Here is a 17,589-nt window from a genome sequence, read left to right on the forward strand (position 1 = left end):
AAAGCCTCACTTACTTATTCATCAGATTTTGGTCTTTTCATGCTACAGCAATCAGAAATAATGCCAAAATATAATATTTCAGCATAAATGTGGGTAGACGGAAACCAAACCCAGTCGTGATAATGGCATCAAGATAAGGGGGAATAATATAAGGGTTGCCATTATAGCAGGATTTTAGCTTTTCCTGTGGAACGAGTTCCAGAGTCTGTGTGCTGGAAATGGCAGTGAACCCAAGATTTGAGATACTGATGTGTGATCTTAGGCAAAGTGGTCAACTCTTCTTTGTCTCAATTTCGTCATGCAATTGCTAAATTAGATCAGTTGCCCCTGGAGTCCATCTTTGTTAAGGTGAGACTCTCTAAAGGGTTTTCCTTAAAGCTAAATTCACTTCATTGTTTCAGAGTCTGTTAATTGTGAGATTGCCTCCTCTACCCCTGCCATCAGTATTCTTTCTTTTATGAATAAATTATTTTTTGTCACCCTTACTTGGCAAAGAAAAAATAAAGGTAATCCCCCCACCCCCCCGCCCCGAGTAATTGTTTTAAAACTTTACTAGTCCATAGACTCTAGAAAGGGACTGGATGGTTTTTGTAGTCATGTACATGGAAGTTGTGTTTATTAGAAAGGTATACTGGCTGAGGTTGATATTGTCTCAAACTGAAAGATAGGAAGATAAAGAACAAAGAGATGTAAAAGAGAGAGAACTTGCTGGCTTCTTAAGCATAATCCCAGAGTGGGATTATGATTTCCATGGTTACAGATCTAATGTTCATCTCAGAGGGTCCTAGAACTTGATTTTATCATATTTGATCAAGTGTTAGTCCTTAATAACCCACCAGCTAGGACCAGATGCCAAGAATAAAGCTAGGTAGACCAGATGCTGGAGGTAACTGACAAGAGTCATTTTCTCTTTGATAGCAAAGTCCAGATTATAGCAGATTAGTTTAAAATCATGAAATAAAGCAAAGTCATTTTGGTGTGGGTGAAAGCATTGCCCATTCTCTTCAGTCAAATTTATGAAACCTCTATGGTGGATTGCTTCTATAGATAATTAATCTTATTTGTGTGTTGATTTTTTTAGTGACTTTGCTGGCAATTTAGTTCATGTTTTGGGGGTGTCCATCTTGTAAATCTAATTTAAAGCATTAGTTGTATTGAATGAAGATAAACTTTGGACTTACAAATACTACCCATTGCACAGAATTGTGATGAAGATGAAATACATGTAAGTCACTTTGCAAAGACTGTTACACAGTTAAAATAATTGGAATGGTTAGGAATATTTGTGGCTAGGAATATTAGTGCTAAAAATTTATAAGGAAAAACAAAACAAGGGATTAAGATGAGTGTAAAAACTGTCTATAGTTGAACATGCATTCTTTGATTATTAAAATAGCATAAAACTTAAAATATTCATTTTTAAATGCAGTCCCTTTATATCTTATGTCCATGCAGTCTTTATTAAAACTGAATATAAAAGCCTAGTACATTGTGTTGCTTTACATTCATTATTCAATTTTAAGACTTTAGGGAACTATAAGGAGCTGTTCTTCCCTGTCCACCATAAATAATATATTCAGGCTTAAAAACCTTTAGAAAGGTGATTATATATATAGTCTACTTTGTCTCAACTGTAACTTCCAGAGCTTTTTCTTCCAAGCCACTGTTTAGTTGAAAGTCATTCTTTTGTGTTTAGAGTAAAATATCTAAGAACTATTTACTTTCTTTTTCAATGAACATCTGAATTTCAACTATGATTTTTATTGTATAACTTGTTTTGAAATTTTCAAGCAATCTCAGAGCTTTTTGGAAAAGAAGTAGAGTTTAAATCCTGCATAAATAAAAAGAAAAAAAATTCAGAGTAGTCTCCCAGCTTCAGCAGTTTATATTGGAGTAATGTTGGGATTTGCATGTTCAGAGATAAAAAGAGCTTACTCATCTAGTGGATCAAATTACTTTTTTCCCCCTTGGCCATGCTCAAATCATCAGTTTCATACTAGGAAGTGACCTTCATATACCACTCATGACTTTTAAAAGACACTGCCAATATAATTCAACAAATAATAACTGATAACTGTGCTAAGAACGTTGTGGTGCACATTCTGGGGAATTATTCAATCTATTGCTGCTACTATTGCTGCTACTATTTTTTTTTAAGGGACATTCTTGGATTTTAAGTGTATGAAAAAACAGACTTTGTAGCTACTTTCTGGATGCCATATAAGTTTGCTAGAACTGCCTTAACAAGTGCTACAGACTGGTGGCTTAAACAGAAATTTACTTCCTCTGAGGTTCTGGTTCTAGAGGCTAGAAGTTCAAAATCAAAGTGCCAGGAAAGTTACTTTCTTCTGAAGCCTCTCTCCTTGGCTTGTAGATGGTTGTCTTCTCTCTGTGTTCATGTGATTTTCCCTCTGAGAGTGAAGGGTGTCCTAATCTCTTAAGGACATCAGTCATATTGGATTAGGGCCTACCTCAATGACCTCATTTAACCTTAATTACCTCTTCAAAGACCCTGTTGCCAAATACAGTTCTACTCTGAGGTTCTGGAGATTAGGACTCTAGCATATGAATTTTGAGGAGGGAACACAATTCATCCCAGCACAGATACCTTTTCCTAGTAAGTTTTATGTAATAGGAATATAGTTAGAACATCTATTTTTATGGTTTTGAAAAGCAAGCCTGAAACTGTGACTCAGTTTCTCAGCCACATCAGAAAGGAGTGCTAAACTTGGGCTAGACTTACCTTGGATTCCTCTGGTATGTCTTGGTGTAGCTTTGAGACAGACCTCAGACTGAAAGATTAGTTTTCCCTTTCCCCATCTTGAAAATTTATTTTGCCTGAGAAAACTAACATGTAATGGCCACCACCTCTGTATAAAAGTGCTTGTGCATGGTACTTTTTTCCCCAACCTCCCATTCCACTGGTTTAGCCCATAGGATTAACTGCTTAAAGAAATGAAACTTCTGGCCGGGAAAGTTACAGAATAACAGCAAAATATGTTAGGTTTTAACAGATTCATATATGTATTTCCTTTTCTCTGTGGAAGTTTTTCACTTGGAAGCATCCACTAAAATATTTGCTTGTCCCAGAGGAGGAGATTAGTAAGAGATCTTTAAAAAAAAAAAAAAAAAAGGTTAGCATAGAGCAACTCTTGATTATAGTTCTTTGGAATGAAAGGAGGAAGATTGCCTGCTTAAGGTTTAGTGGCAGGGTGGCAGAGGATGGGGTAAAACAGAAACCTATGAAAGAGGGGAGGGTATAATTTACCCAGGAGAAATGTAGATTATAGTCACTCACTGAAAATGTATATAATGTGGTTCTAGTTGCTACAGTTCAGAGCATGTTGAGAGATACCATCGTGAAAAAGATAATATGAAAACATACTGTAAACTCTAAAGTGCCCTGCAATTGTTAGCCTTAGTAATGAAAAGCTGAGAGTAATTATTGAAGACCAACCTCAGAATATAGATACATGAGTTTATTCTTGCAAAAGGCAAAAATTGCTGCTTACTGAACATCTGACTGTGTGGTCATCATGTATACATAGGGTATCTTTTGTTATTCTCTCATCAGCTCTCCATTTTTATAAAAAACTGAGGATTAGGGGATATAGAGAAACTAGAGTCCCATTCTCTGCCCTACTATAAGAGAGCTCTTTACAAATCTTTGTCTATCTTTATTGTATCTTATTGCAGTTATTTGAATATTGTATCGAGTATAAACACAAGCCAATGTGACATGAAATTCTAACCATTAAGCATATATTTAAGCATACATTTAAAATAATTTTGTGACAATGAATTCAATCTGTTAAATTAGGAATTGATTTAACAAATTTATTACTGATTTATTAAATCAATCCCCAATTATTATAAAATCATTCTTTGCATCTTTGTTGAATTGTATGCCCTGGTCTTTATGATTATCTGCTTTTTGGTTCTATCATTTTTATTCTTTTGTTAACACATTAATTCCTTTTAGCTTCCAGACTTTGATTTCTATCATTTTAAATGATTGATTTATTTGACTAATTCCTCCACATACTTTTTTTTTTTTTTGGTCCTACTGGAAAAGTCAGTTATTTGATAACATTTTTTAATCTGAGCCCTCGCCCCTTGTTTTTTTCTGAATAGAATTGCGATCTGGTTTCTCTACTTGGGGGGCAATAAGAGGTAAGTGGAGGGCCTGAGGTGGGACAGAGGAGCCTGAGTATGATCAGTCTTTCATTGCCTGCTGAAAGCTAGTAATATCTTATCCCTCATCTATTTTTTACAAAGATAATTAACTCTTCTCATGTAGGAAAGTATGGTTTTCTTTAATACATCATCTGTTTGTTTTTAACATTAAGTACCAAGAAGAAAATCAAAAAGGGTCCATGAACAAGTATAGTAATATAGTTAATAAATGTAAATAGTACAGAAAGGGATAAATCAATAAGTGAATTCCTTCTTTCCTTCCCCATGCCAGTTTTTGTCTCTAAAGGTTCTTGTGGTGGTTTTTAGAAAAAAGATTTATGCATATTCCCACATACCTATTTATGTTTTCTTTATTTTTAAATGTACACAAAAAGAATCATACAATACACACATAGGAAACTCATGGAAACTACATCTTAGAGAACTTTAGATACCAGCTCAGGAATATGTGCTAGTCTTAAAATGGCTACATGCTAGGTGTTTACTTCTTACGATTGTATCCCTGTTATGTGTACTTTTTCCTTTTTTACTATAAAAATGAGAAAAAGATACTTTTAAGAAACAAATATTTTCATTTCCATAATGAAATATATATATATAGATCTAATGTATAGATCTGAAAAGTCTTTCTGTATCTTCTTTGCAAATCTAGCTTCCCAGAGTAGTGGAATGTTTTACTAGAGGGAATTTAATGATGAACATAGGACATTTGTAAGCAATCCTGTAAAGACATTTTGGAAATAAAGTGCTTGCAATAGATCTAACAACAACGTGTATCCAGAAATTATAAAAATTTATAGTAGAATGTTTCCAGCCCATTTAGAATATTCGTAAGTCATATTAGTACTGAGCATGAAGTTATTGAGGACTTTATAGGTAAAAACGAATAAATAAAAATAAAAAGATAAATATATAAATAGTAGTCATTTTAAATCCTATGGGTACTAGACGGTTTGTATTCAATAACAACATGCATTTTAAAAATCTTTTTAACAGTGTACTCTTTGGTAATTAAAGGAAAAATCTGGGCAGAGTTTATTTCAGCCAACTTAGCTAGAAGTTTTCCAAAATGTAGATTCTTTAAACATATTTAAAGTGAATTCTTTTTTTTTTTAACCTGCCGCTTCCTTGGATGTTTGAGAACCATCAAATAATATGCAACATTCAATAATCATGAGATTGGAAATCTGTCTGTTTTCCTCAGTAAAGCTGTAAAGATCTGTGTTACAAATATGGCATCATAATGATCTTGAAAGTATAATTTGAAATAGTTTGGAAAAAGGTGCTTAGTACATCTTTGACATGTAGGATGAAGCAGCACCATTTACCATTTTGTTACTGTCTGGGTTCTAGTTACATAGATAGGTATGTTCATGTAATGGGAGATTCATTGAGTTCTGTACTTATGCTTTGTATACTTTTCTGTATACATGTCATGTCAAAATCTACATTAAAAGTTATAGTTATTACGGGCATTATAATAAGTAGAAATAAAAAAAACACTAATTTTCTGTGTTCCAGAATATTATTTTTTAAAATTTTTTGGTACAAATTTATATTAATTTCTCTTTCTGATTTGGAAGTTTTTATGGTTGTAAGCATTGTACACCTGTAACTTATTTTCTGTTAATGTGGGAAAACATTTCTAGGTAGTTTTAGGATTTTAACCATGAATTCTTTTATATTAACTAGCTTACTTTTGTGGTACAAGGTCAGAGTTTGAAAATACACATTTAAAGATTTTGAGATTTATTTGATTTTTGCCCTTAATCTGTAGCACTTATTGTTCCTGAACCTATATTTATTTTTGATAAATGGAAACTATGAGAGTTTTATATTAATTTTGTAGCTTTTAAAAGTCGATTCTTTTCAAATACCTATTTTCTTAGAAATCTAAGTAACATCCATCAACTTTTTTAAGATTGACAGAATCAAGATTTTCAAGTCATTCATTTTCCCAAACTTCCTTGTTATTGAAGCAGTCATAAGAATAGAATGTTCTTAAGCATCTGTTTTTATAAAATTTTTGTCTTTCTGGCCTATGTCAGGTTGACTGAGAAAATACCATTCCCACTCCAAATTTAAGACCTCTATTAAAGTGAAATCCTAGCCGAGAGAGATTTTTGTGTAGATCCATTTATTCAAGTACATTGGTGAAAATCAGTGTACCTAGTAATGGGAGAAATGTATTTTGGTATGAGACAATTTTATTTTGGAAAATACATACATTACTTGTAAGTTATAACTCAATTGTAACATGTTGAATATTAGTCTGGTGGGCTAAGAATTAAAACCCTGGCTAGTCTTTATAATGACTTTTTTTTTTTTTTTTAAGATTTTATTTATTCATGAGAGAGACAGAGAGAGGCAGAGACATAGGCAGAGGGAGAAGCAGGTTGCCCTCAGGAGGCCCGATGTGGGACCTCCGGGATCATGCCCAGAACTGAAGGCAGACACTCAACCACTGAGCCACCCAGGCGTCCTGTATAATGACTTCTTAAAGGCTATACTTTTTAACTCAGGAATCTATCCCATCTTCTTGTTTGAACACCTCTCTAGCCAAGCCCTCAATTGTTCCATATGCTTCTGTACTATGCACCTTTCCCTGAACTTTATACGGCATCCCTATTTGCTGCATTGCTCTTTGTTTTTTTCTTAAGATTTCAAATGCCATCCCATCTCCTTCTCAAATGCGACACCCCCATCTCTCATTCTTTGATCAGAGACAGTTGCTTCTCTTCCTCTGTTCTGGTTGCACCCAACACATAACTACAATAGCAGTAGGCATGCTGCATTGTCATTATTTGCTTATGTGGCTCTCTGGCATTTAAGGTTGCTAGTTCCGTGTAGTCCGGGCCACGTCCTGTTTATCCATGGTCCCTAGCAAGAACTGGCATTTAAGCAATGTTTGTTGATTAGGATTGAGGTATTTGGACAAGCTGGGCTTAATAAGTGCCAGTTTGTTTCAGGGTTCTTTTTTTTTTTTTTTTTTAAAGGTTCTTGATTTAAAGTTTGTACTGCCATTTCCTAAGTATTCAAGGAAATACGTATAAGTATGTTATATACTTATCTTTTTAGCTGTAACCTACTTGGCAATAAAATGCCAAACCTTTTACTTTTCAGCATTTGGAACATGGTAGAAAATTTGACAAGGGACAAGAAACTTCCTTTAGTTTAAAGGTGATTTAAAAATTGCCTAAAGATTCATTTGTTATGATTTTCTTTATTAGAGGTTAATCATAAAAACATCGTGTAAAATTGCTATTTATCATTTAGTGGTGAAAAAGTCATGAGTTAAATATTGAACTATTTATTGAATTGCTAGTTAGAGGAAATTCTGGGAGAATTTAAGAGCAGTATGGTAGGAGTTGGTTTAGATCGTGTTAGGTAATGTTACATATTATCTTAGTTTCATACTAGTTTGGATCCTGGGTGACAGTTAACAGCCAACAGCTTCTCTTACCACAAGTAAAATTCAATATAGCTTTACAGTGTCCTTGAAGAATTAAAAAAAAAAAAAAAAGCATGCATTAAGTTGACCTCTCACCATCCAGATTCCTTGTTTTTGAGACATTTACTAGGAAATGAGGAACATAGCCAATTTTTTTTCTTTTCTTTTCTTTTTCTTTTTAGTTTCAAAAGCTGGTAGATAAAATCACAGTTGATTCTTTTGACAATGTTTGAAAGGTTTTTTTTTTTTTTTTTTTTTTCTCATTTGACATGCAGCAAGGACATATGGGCGAAGGAGAGGTAACATTATTGTTTCTAACTTTTGAATGTACCAGTTGTATTTCTCGAGAGGTCCCAAGTTTGCTCAGTTTCTTATTGCCTTTGTGGGGAAGGAAGGGAGGGGGGAAATGCAACATAGCTTTGATTCATACATACTTTATATGTCATAGTTAACATTATGGACTTTGTAATTTGAAGGAGTCAGAGTGGTAGGATTTGGATTCAAATCAATAATGTTCCTGTATTATAAACTCAACTTCTTTATATCTGAAGATTTATTTCACCTTTTTCTTTTCTGAAAGGAATTTCTTAGAAAAAAATTAAGGATCTTAAAAAGGAAAATACAATGTGACTAGTTTCAAAATACCTGATTACATTGGAAGCTCAATTATATTTGAATACCTATGTCTACTTTTTTTCTACTAAGTCAGCATGATACATTTGGTTTAAAATGAGATTAGCTAAATCAATGACTAATCCTATAAATTTCAAACATTGGGGGAAAAAGCTCTAGAAATTTTAGGAATTTTAAAGAATCATTTCCTAGAGGTGCCTGAATAAATCTTATTTTTGTCACCTGTGATAGCTTTGCCTTTTTACAAGCAGGTAAGTTAGTCAAATAGCTCAACTTTAAAATGCAAGTGACTTTTAAACATTATTTAGGAAATAACTTCCAATTTTGTAGTCATTTTAAAAAATTTTTATATAACTCTTGAGCTGTAGTTTTGTAGGGTAAATTCATTACAAATATACCATTATTACTTGTGTTTAGTTAGGAAAGTTGAAAGGAAGACAAGTGTGACAACAAAAGAATATTGGAATGTTTCAGTAAAGGAAGAGCACTGAAGCTATGATTCTGTAGGATCCATTAACAAACTCCTTATGTAATACTTAGAAGTAAATTGGCAACCTGAAAAGTGACAAAACAGTGCTTGAGAGATTCTAGTTTTTTGTACCTCTGTGCTTTGCTTATGATTTACAAAGTTCATATTTTGCTGTCAGGTAAACATGGGAATAATGTTAACCACATTGGCATCTCTGGTCTTTTCTGCTTGTATATTCTGTATGATAGGATTTTCAAACAGCAAACATAATGACTAGTTTTTAGAATTAGATAGCACCTGTGGCAGCTGGTAATTACTTAACTAAAAGAAAATAAATCTTTAGCTTGCCTCAAAATTTTAAATTCTGTAAGACTAGACAATGAAGTTGGATAATAGCATTAATGGGTTTTGATTATATCCCATTAAGGTAAACCAAGGTGAATGCTCACTTTAAAAATCCAACTTGTTCAAGGACAGTCTTAGAGGCAATTGTGTAGGCTATATTATTTTGTGTTTTAAAAAAATTTAAGTGACCTAGCATCTGATAGTCGAATTTAATATTTAGTGTACATGTCTAGGCTGCCCATGGCCATGGGGCCTCGCCAAGGTAGAGCAGTCTACTGCCAGCTGCATTCAAAAGAGTACTCCCTCCTCCTGTACTTCCGTTTCACTCACTGAAATTTCTGGATCCCAGGGGTATAGTTGAGCAGCCTTCTATTTAACCATGTACTTTCTCTCTGACTCCACTGAGACTTTCAAGTGATGGGAATTCAAGAGCATATCTAAGTAATTTGTTATTCAGTGAGAAAAATAAAAGCTGTTTTATTGAATCTACCGTTTGTCTTGTTTCTTGGTGTAAGATCAGCCGTGGCAAGGAACATTTGCTGTTAGCTTTTTTCCTGCTTTCTATTCCAGGTCAGTCTTCACTGTTCCCAATGGAAGATGGATTCTTGGATGATGGCCGTGGGGATCAACCTCTTCATAGTGGCCTGGGTTCACCTCACTGCTTCACTCACCAGAATGGAGAGAGAGTGGAACGATATTCTCGCAAGGTGTTTGTGGGCGGATTACCTCCTGACATAGATGAAGGTATATTTACAAAGAACTGTTACTTGCACAATGCCTGGACTGTGGCACACAGTAGGTAACGCATAGACAGTGGTTCCTGTTATTATAATGACAGTCTTACCTGGCTCCAGGTGTTCAGTTTTGATTGCATTGTTCTCTTGTCCGATCTTGCTGTCATGGCATATAAGAATAGTTTATAAAGGAAAAGGAGCAGGACTTTGGGAACCAGCTGTAACAAACAATTGGACTCAATGAAAAGAATAACTGTCTTTAGGAAACTGTCTCAGGAGTCTGTTGTGGGCACACATACCACTTACTATGTTTTTGTCTGTGTGTGTTGCCTTGGTCAGATTCAACTATGTGTTTTCCTGTTTGTTTCTTAACTGCCCCAAAAATGTAGTTAATAGAAAATTTAAAATCTTCGATTAAGGATGAACTTTTGAAAAATGAAAGGGAATCTTAAGAGTTTTTTCATTTTTTTGAGTATTTTTTACTTGTTAAATATTTACAGGTTTTTAAAAATGCCATGCACCATTCTTAGGCTTGTTTACAGGATAACCAAGGTAGAAAGTCCTTGTTTTAATAGAGTTTCAGTTCTAGTAGGGGAAGGCAGACAAAAAGTGTGTGATCGTGCAAGAAAATACTGAAAAGAAAATAGTGTGATACTGTGATATTCAGGGTATCTTAGGTGGTTAAGGAAAGCCTCTTTTTTTTTTTTTTCTTTCTTTTTTTTTTTTTTAAGTAGACTCCATGCCAAGTATGGAGCCCAATGTGGGCTTTAGCTCACAACTCTGAGATCAAGACCTGAGCTGATATCAAGAGTTGGACGTCTAACTGACTGAGCCACCTAGGCACCCTAAGGAAATCTTCTTTAAGGAAGTGATATTTGAGCTGAGACTTGCATTAGGAGCCAGCCAAAGGTTTAGAGGACTGTTGCTCAGCAATATTTTCTTCATCTGTGGGTCTAAGTGACCCTATTCAAGTTCAGACTAAAATTCAAGTAGCAGACCATATAGCAACCCATATATCCTTGATGGTGGTTGTTACTGCTTTCCTAATCTCTTGTGTCTTGGTTTCCTGAATGGGAATGGCAATAAACCAACTCATGTTATGGAGAATAGAATAGTTTTCTATAAAAATCTATAAGGTCTAATAATAGGGTTTAATAACTTCTCTTAAACTGAGATTAAATGTATTGAGTCACTTCATTTTCCTTAAGATGGTCAATTTTTGGGAGATTGAAGCAAAAAAAGTATTCAAAAAGCCGAAGATTGAAATAAACACTGTTCTCTTTTGTTTTGTTTGACCTATGAGAAATTGTCTTGGGGGGAAACTGTGTTAGGATTTCAGATTAGATTGAATCAGTCTTCATCCTGTTCTCAGAGGGCCTAGTTTTCCAAAGTGTTCATCCTGGGTTGACCATGTGGTCACAATATTGGCCTCTCTAGTAAGCTCCTGGGTGTGGCCTGCTGTTTTCTTTGCTAGAATCTTCATTTTCCTTAGTACTGTGGATTCTATGTTTTCCGACCCTTGGAAGTCAGGTGTTTAGCCCAGATGGTATTTAATGAATGCATTATATGCTTATGTAACAGAGCGTGAAGAGAAGACTGAATTTTATCAGACCTTGCCTAGGTTAAACTCCTTCTCTGGCCCAAATAGTCTATATCTTCTTGGAAAATTACTGAGCAATCTTATATGTGCAGTTTCTAAAATTCTTAGGAGCATAAGTAAATGTGACCAATCTGGCAAAGGAGATTGTTTAAACTGAGCAAAATCAAGCAGACCTATCTACTGTAATATATATTCCTGGAGAACATTGTGTTCTGTAGAATTATGCACTAAAAGTTATAAGGTTCCTGGGGAAATAGGGTTAAAAGCAAATAATTCAGAACCTAATGAACTTTGTACCTGAAGCACTAACAAAAATAAAATTATTACCTTGGAAATGACTTGGACAATTCAGGCAAGTAACTCAGTGTGGTTAGAGGCTGCCTCAAGGAATACCGAAAAGACACAAAACCAACAGAGCAGAAATGCTGGCTTGCAGGTTTGGAAGCAGTGCAGATGTAACCAGACCTCTGAGCACCTGAGAAAGTACACACTCCCTGGAGATGAGAGCCCTGAAAGATTGGGAGTGTGTTTCTCTATCAAGCGAGCCAAGTTGCTGTGCTCATTTTTCATTTTCTAAGAGAGTAGGAGGGCTCCTGCCTTCCTATCAGGCAAACTAGAGGCTTTTTCTTTTCCTGATGAAAATTGTAATTCTACTCCCACTATGCTAGTTCACCTTGCTCAGGAATAAATCTTTTGCAAACTGGTACAACTTCCAGGTTATAGTGATTTCATTCCTCTATTTACCAGTCTTTCTTACATGAGCAAAATGGTACTGCAGAAACAGGTAGCAGAGCAGAGCAGACTATTGTTTCACAGTCCTAGAGAAGAGGAAAACAGTTCTACCAGCTTGGAATTTGAACACATCCCCCATCTCTTCTTTTCCTCTGTCTTGCCCTCCTCCCAGGTCTTACCTATACATGCTTAACCTACTCTTTCTGGAAGTTCTTTGGAAATTTATTTTCCTATAGTCTATTCATGAATCTGGTCCTGAGGAGATGGTATAAGCTGAGAGTTATCCTACAGAATGAATGGTCTCTAAACTTTTAACACTGTCAAAGATGTAAAAGATAGGAAAGAATGAGAAGTTGTTCCAAAACTGAAGAATACTGATAACCTAGGAACAGGACATTTAAATGTATCATGTGTCCTGGATAGGATCCTGGGTCAGAAAGAGGAAAAGAGATACTATTGGGATACTTTGAAATTTGGATGGAGTCTGTGAATTGGGTACTAACATTGTATGAATATTGATTTCCTGATTGGGAGGGTTACATGGTGGTATATGAGGCAATGGCCTTGCTTTGAGCAGGTGCCAATGGTTGTATTTTTATAGTAATGGTTAGGGAATCTAGATGAAGGGGATACAGGAGTTCTTTGTACTGTTCTTGTAAATAGTAGATTTGAAACTTTTTTTCTAAACTCCTCCCCCCAAATGATTATAAAAATATTTAAATTTACTTTTTTGCTTTGCTTTGTTTTTCATTAGATGAGATCACAGCTAGTTTTCGTCGCTTTGGCCCTTTGATTGTGGATTGGCCTCATAAAGCAGAGAGCAAATCCTATTTTCCTCCTAAAGGTAATTCTTAAGATTCAATATACAAATAAAGTGTATCCCTATGCTTTTTCATGTGTAGCCTTTTCATAAATGTTTATGTTCACTGTAAAATTTTCCATTGTTAAAACTTTTATTTTCCCAAATACATCTTTAATATTTATACCTAATACATACTTTTAGTTCAAATTTAATTTTACCTTAAAAAGATGTTTAAGATCTCAAACTTGGGGTTGGAAGATTCAAGTTTTAATTTTTATTACTCTTTTTCCCTTCCTTAGTTTCAGCTTATACTTCCTTTCCGTTGAAGAATTAAAAAAAAAAAAAATAGGGAACAAATAAGTTTTTTCCCCCTTTTTATCAGGCTATGCATTCCTGCTCTTTCAAGATGAAAGCTCTGTTCAGGCTCTGATTGATGCATGTATTGAAGAAGATGGAAAACTCTACCTGTGTGTGTCAAGTCCCACTATCAAAGATAAGCCAGTGAGTGCTGTCTAACATAAAAATAGCCTCTTGTTTCTACCTTTATCTCTGCTTTGTTTGAAAACCAACAGACATCTTGATGTATCTGTTAATTGACATGTTTATAAGTAGAATGCTGTTGTTGTCAGCCTTCTAATGTTGACACTCTATGCTATTTACACACATTATTTTGATATTGAATTCTTTCATTAATTAAAATATTAGTAAGTCTTTACCATTAGATGACTTTACTTGATAATGCCTTTGATAAAGATTAAGTAGCTGAATTTCCTCTGAATAATAGAACTCAAAAATCACAGATATTTGTCTGTCTCATTTCTCTCTTTGATCAAGATTTTACCTAGTACTGGGATCCCTGGGTGGCGCAGCGGTTTGGCGCCTGCCTTTGGCCCAGGGCGCGATCCTGGAGACCCGGGATCGAGTCCCACGTCGGGCTCCCAGTGCATGGAGCCTGCTTCTCCCTCTGCCTGTGTCTCTGCCTCTCTCTATCTCTCTGTGACTATCATAAATAAATAAAAATTAAAAAAAAAAAAAAAAAAAAAGATTTTACCTAGTACTATCCTTAACTTTTTGCATATGGTACTCTCCCAAAGTAAAGTGAATTATATATATTCATAAATGTACATGGCATACTGTTTTATCTTTTTGAAAAAGTTTTTTTTTTTTAATCATAAAATAAGTCTTTAGGCATAGTAGCAACTGGCCTGTTTTGACAAATCTGGCAAATCAATTCTTTATTATCACTCAGCCAGATCTAGAAATGGGGTACAGTTCAGAATGGAGGTGCCTGTTGGTTCCGCTCAAGCAATAATTAATGGAGCTCCTCTCCGTGTCTTGGGATTGTCTAGGTCAGGAACACTTTTCCCAGGGTTCCCATGGCCTAGATTCTGTATTCTTGACTTATGTTCCCTCACAGTCCCCATAGGTATTTGATTTTGGAACCTCTAGCCTAGGACTTTGTTGATGTGCATAGTGGGAATACCCTACTATGAACACATCCATAGCCTTTGGTATGGGCATCTGTAGCAGTTGATAAATGCAAACAATTACGGTGAAGTACACAATTCTTCGTTGACTAAAGCAATGGACACACTGAAGTGTTTTATCATAAGTTTACTGCAAATATCAAAATTTTTACCTTGAAATGCTTTTTGAAATAATGTAACAGATTTGTTAGTAACAGGAGTAGTTTGCATTTGTAGGATTGAGCACACAATCCTAGTTTACTTAGTATTGTATCTTGATCAATATCAAATACTATGCTAACTTAATATTATGTGGCTATTGGGGGATTGGGTAGGATAGGATAAATTTACTTCCTCATAAATTGTCTGCATTAAGAATGGGACATTTCGGTTTGTCTGCTCCCTAGGTACAGATTCGGCCTTGGAATCTCAGTGACAGTGACTTTGTAATGGATGGTTCACAGCCTCTTGACCCACGAAAAACTATATTTGTTGGTGGTGTTCCTCGACCATTACGAGCTGGTATGATTAAACAAACAAAAATACCCCTTTTACCCTTTAGCATAAGAAATACCTTGAAAAGGTTTATGGGAAAAATTCTCCACAAGTGTTTGAATTAATGTTCAAGAGCGAGAGTTCTAGAATCAAAGTATCTGGATTCGAATTCATGTACTCTGCTCCTAGTAAATCATTGAGTGATGTTGGACAAATTGTTTTCCCTAATTTTCAATTTCCTCATCAGTCAAATGGAGTAATTAGGTGTATCTTCTTCATATAAAGTTTTTCTGAGGATTAAGTGGGGGGAAAGGGGGGAAAAGTGGTGCCAAGTACTTCCTGTGGTGTTAGTGAGCCTCACTCTCATCATCTGAAAAAACCAAGAGTAGATTATGTTAAGAATTTCAGGGTTCGTTTCCCATGCCCTCATTTGCTTACCAGCTATTTACTGAGCTCCGAAATATAGTAGGGTTCTCAGTAGTGCATCGTGTTTGTAGTACTTCTAGAAGAGTTCATCCCCAACTTCAAGTAATTTGAGGTTTATTGGTATAAATTAGATAAAGAACATAGAATGAACAAGAATGCAGTTTCAAAATTATAACATTTCATGGAGAACATGATATATTCATTATTTTAGGTTTTTATAGAAAAAAATGGTGAACAGCTAGACTGTAGGGAAAGGTAATAAGGATTTGATGGAGACAGTGTAGAAGGACCTCCACACAGAGTCCACCAGTCAGTTTTCTGGTGGTCACATGGTTGTTTATATTAAGCAATACATTATTAACTGTAAATACATGGTGGCAGCATGGTATAGAGCAGATAGCCCAGGGTGTAAAGCCCAGCACTGTCACTTAACCAACTGTGCCTTGATTTCCCTGGGAAATTACCACCTACTTCCTTCCAAGGGTTGTTGTGAAGTTAAAAAGACAACATATATGAAGCACCCAGGAGAGCCCTGCTCCTTACTTAAAAGAATAAATATTAATGATTGGTTTAGTAATTATTATAAGGATGTGAGCTCAGAATACAGATGAACTGCTTTAGATGAACCCTTTTGTGAGCTAGGTGGATTTTCCTGTTTCCAAATACCCTCTTTGCTCTTTTATTTAGTGGAGCTTGCCATGATAATGGATCGTCTCTATGGAGGTGTGTGCTATGCTGGGATTGATACTGACCCTGAGCTGAAATACCCAAAAGGAGCTGGGCGAGTCGCATTCTCTAATCAACAGAGTTACATAGCTGCTATCAGTGCCCGCTTTGTTCAGCTGCAGCATGGAGAGATAGATAAACGGGTAAGTCTTAGATTATATTCTGGGAAGTTCTAGAAATGGTCCTCTCAGTAGGTAATTACCAAGATTGGGATGGGGGGATTTTATTTGACAGTAAAATTGGCAGCTGATGATTATGCCTCTAGGACCAAGTGGGTGTATCCTTTTTAATACACCTAAGGATTCCTATGAATTTTTTCTGTCCCTTAGTGTTTTGAGTAGCCTAACCAGAAAGCTGTATCAATTTACTCAGGGCAATTTAATCTCCTAAGCTATCACCTCCATTCATTCATTTATTCAGTTAGTCAATCATTCAGTAAATATCATTACATCAAGTACCAAGCATCAATGCCCCTGAGATCTCCTGACCTTTTTTTAAATCATGAATACTGCAGTAATTTTCCAGTGCACTGTTTTCCACTGCCCTGTATAACAAACAACTGAATAAATTCACTTGTAGGACTGCATATCTTAGAAATACTTCGTTATAACAAATTAAGTGGAAGAAAGCATAATCTTTTTATTTGTAGTATATTCTATCACCTAAAATTAGGTAGTAATTAGCATTATTTTCAGCATTTTAAGTTCTTCTTTGTTGGCTTAGCTTCTGAAATAAAAAGCTGGAGAAAACCTCAGAGATAGTATTCTTCTGTTTTCTAAGGTACTGTATTTGAAACTCTGCTCCATTATCCATTTTATTTCTTTGAAATCACAGATTTATCCGTTATTTTTGTGTTTCATGCATTTAAACAATTGTTTTAGCGCCTAGGACAGGAAGTTCCCTGTCCTCAGGAGTTTATGTTCTGATAGATGTATCTTATACTGATACTACTCAAAGTATGGCCTAGGTATAACCTGCCAGAAGCAAACAGTTACTAGTTTGTGGCGAGATAGGAATTTACACCAGAATGTGAATCAGCTACATTAGTAAGCATAATGTTTAGTTCAGCTTTTTTTTCCCCTCCTCATAGAAAGACCCTCTTAATCAAAGAAGCAATGTGTTGATTTGTATTCTGGTGTCAGCTCCTTATTTCATGGGAGACTGGCGCTTTCATTAGGGCTGACTTAGATATCAACACTCTGAGGCATTGTGCTCAAAAAAGTCCTTATTGATTGATTGTATTGTGCTATTCTCAATTCATTATGTAGAAACTATCAAGTCAGTAGAGGTTTACACTTATTGCGTGTTTCATTTTATGTGTATGCTACCTCAGTGTCAGAATAAAATATAAGATTATGGTGGAAATCATACTCTGTTGTGAATTTATAAAAATAAAGGTATAGACTATTATAAACACGCAGGAAGAGGGCAACACAAGTTGCAGTATACATTAACAAGCCCACTTGTTTTTTTTGTTCGTGCTAAAAAATATATCCATGTAAGCAGTGTCTTC

At 35.2% G+C, this 17,589-nt stretch overlaps 1 protein-coding gene across 2 annotated transcripts in view; it reads left to right on the top strand.

Moving 5' to 3' along the window:
• The window catches only part of CPEB4 (cytoplasmic polyadenylation element binding protein 4), a 61,767-nt gene that overhangs the window by 38,688 nt on the left and 5,490 nt on the right, over positions 1-17,589 (top strand). For both annotated transcript variants that reach the window (XM_041750889.1, XM_041750890.1), the window contains 5 exons: positions 9,666-9,839; positions 12,916-13,005; positions 13,346-13,464; positions 14,837-14,951; positions 16,038-16,219. In XM_041750889.1, coding sequence (XP_041606823.1) covers positions 9,666-9,839; positions 12,916-13,005; positions 13,346-13,464; positions 14,837-14,951; positions 16,038-16,219 — 680 coding nt within the window. The remainder of the gene's footprint in view (positions 1-9,665; positions 9,840-12,915; positions 13,006-13,345; positions 13,465-14,836; positions 14,952-16,037; positions 16,220-17,589) is intronic.

This window comes from Vulpes lagopus, chromosome 3 (assembly GCF_018345385.1).
Source record: "Vulpes lagopus strain Blue_001 chromosome 3, ASM1834538v1, whole genome shotgun sequence".
Taxonomy (NCBI): domain Eukaryota; kingdom Metazoa; phylum Chordata; class Mammalia; order Carnivora; family Canidae; genus Vulpes; species Vulpes lagopus.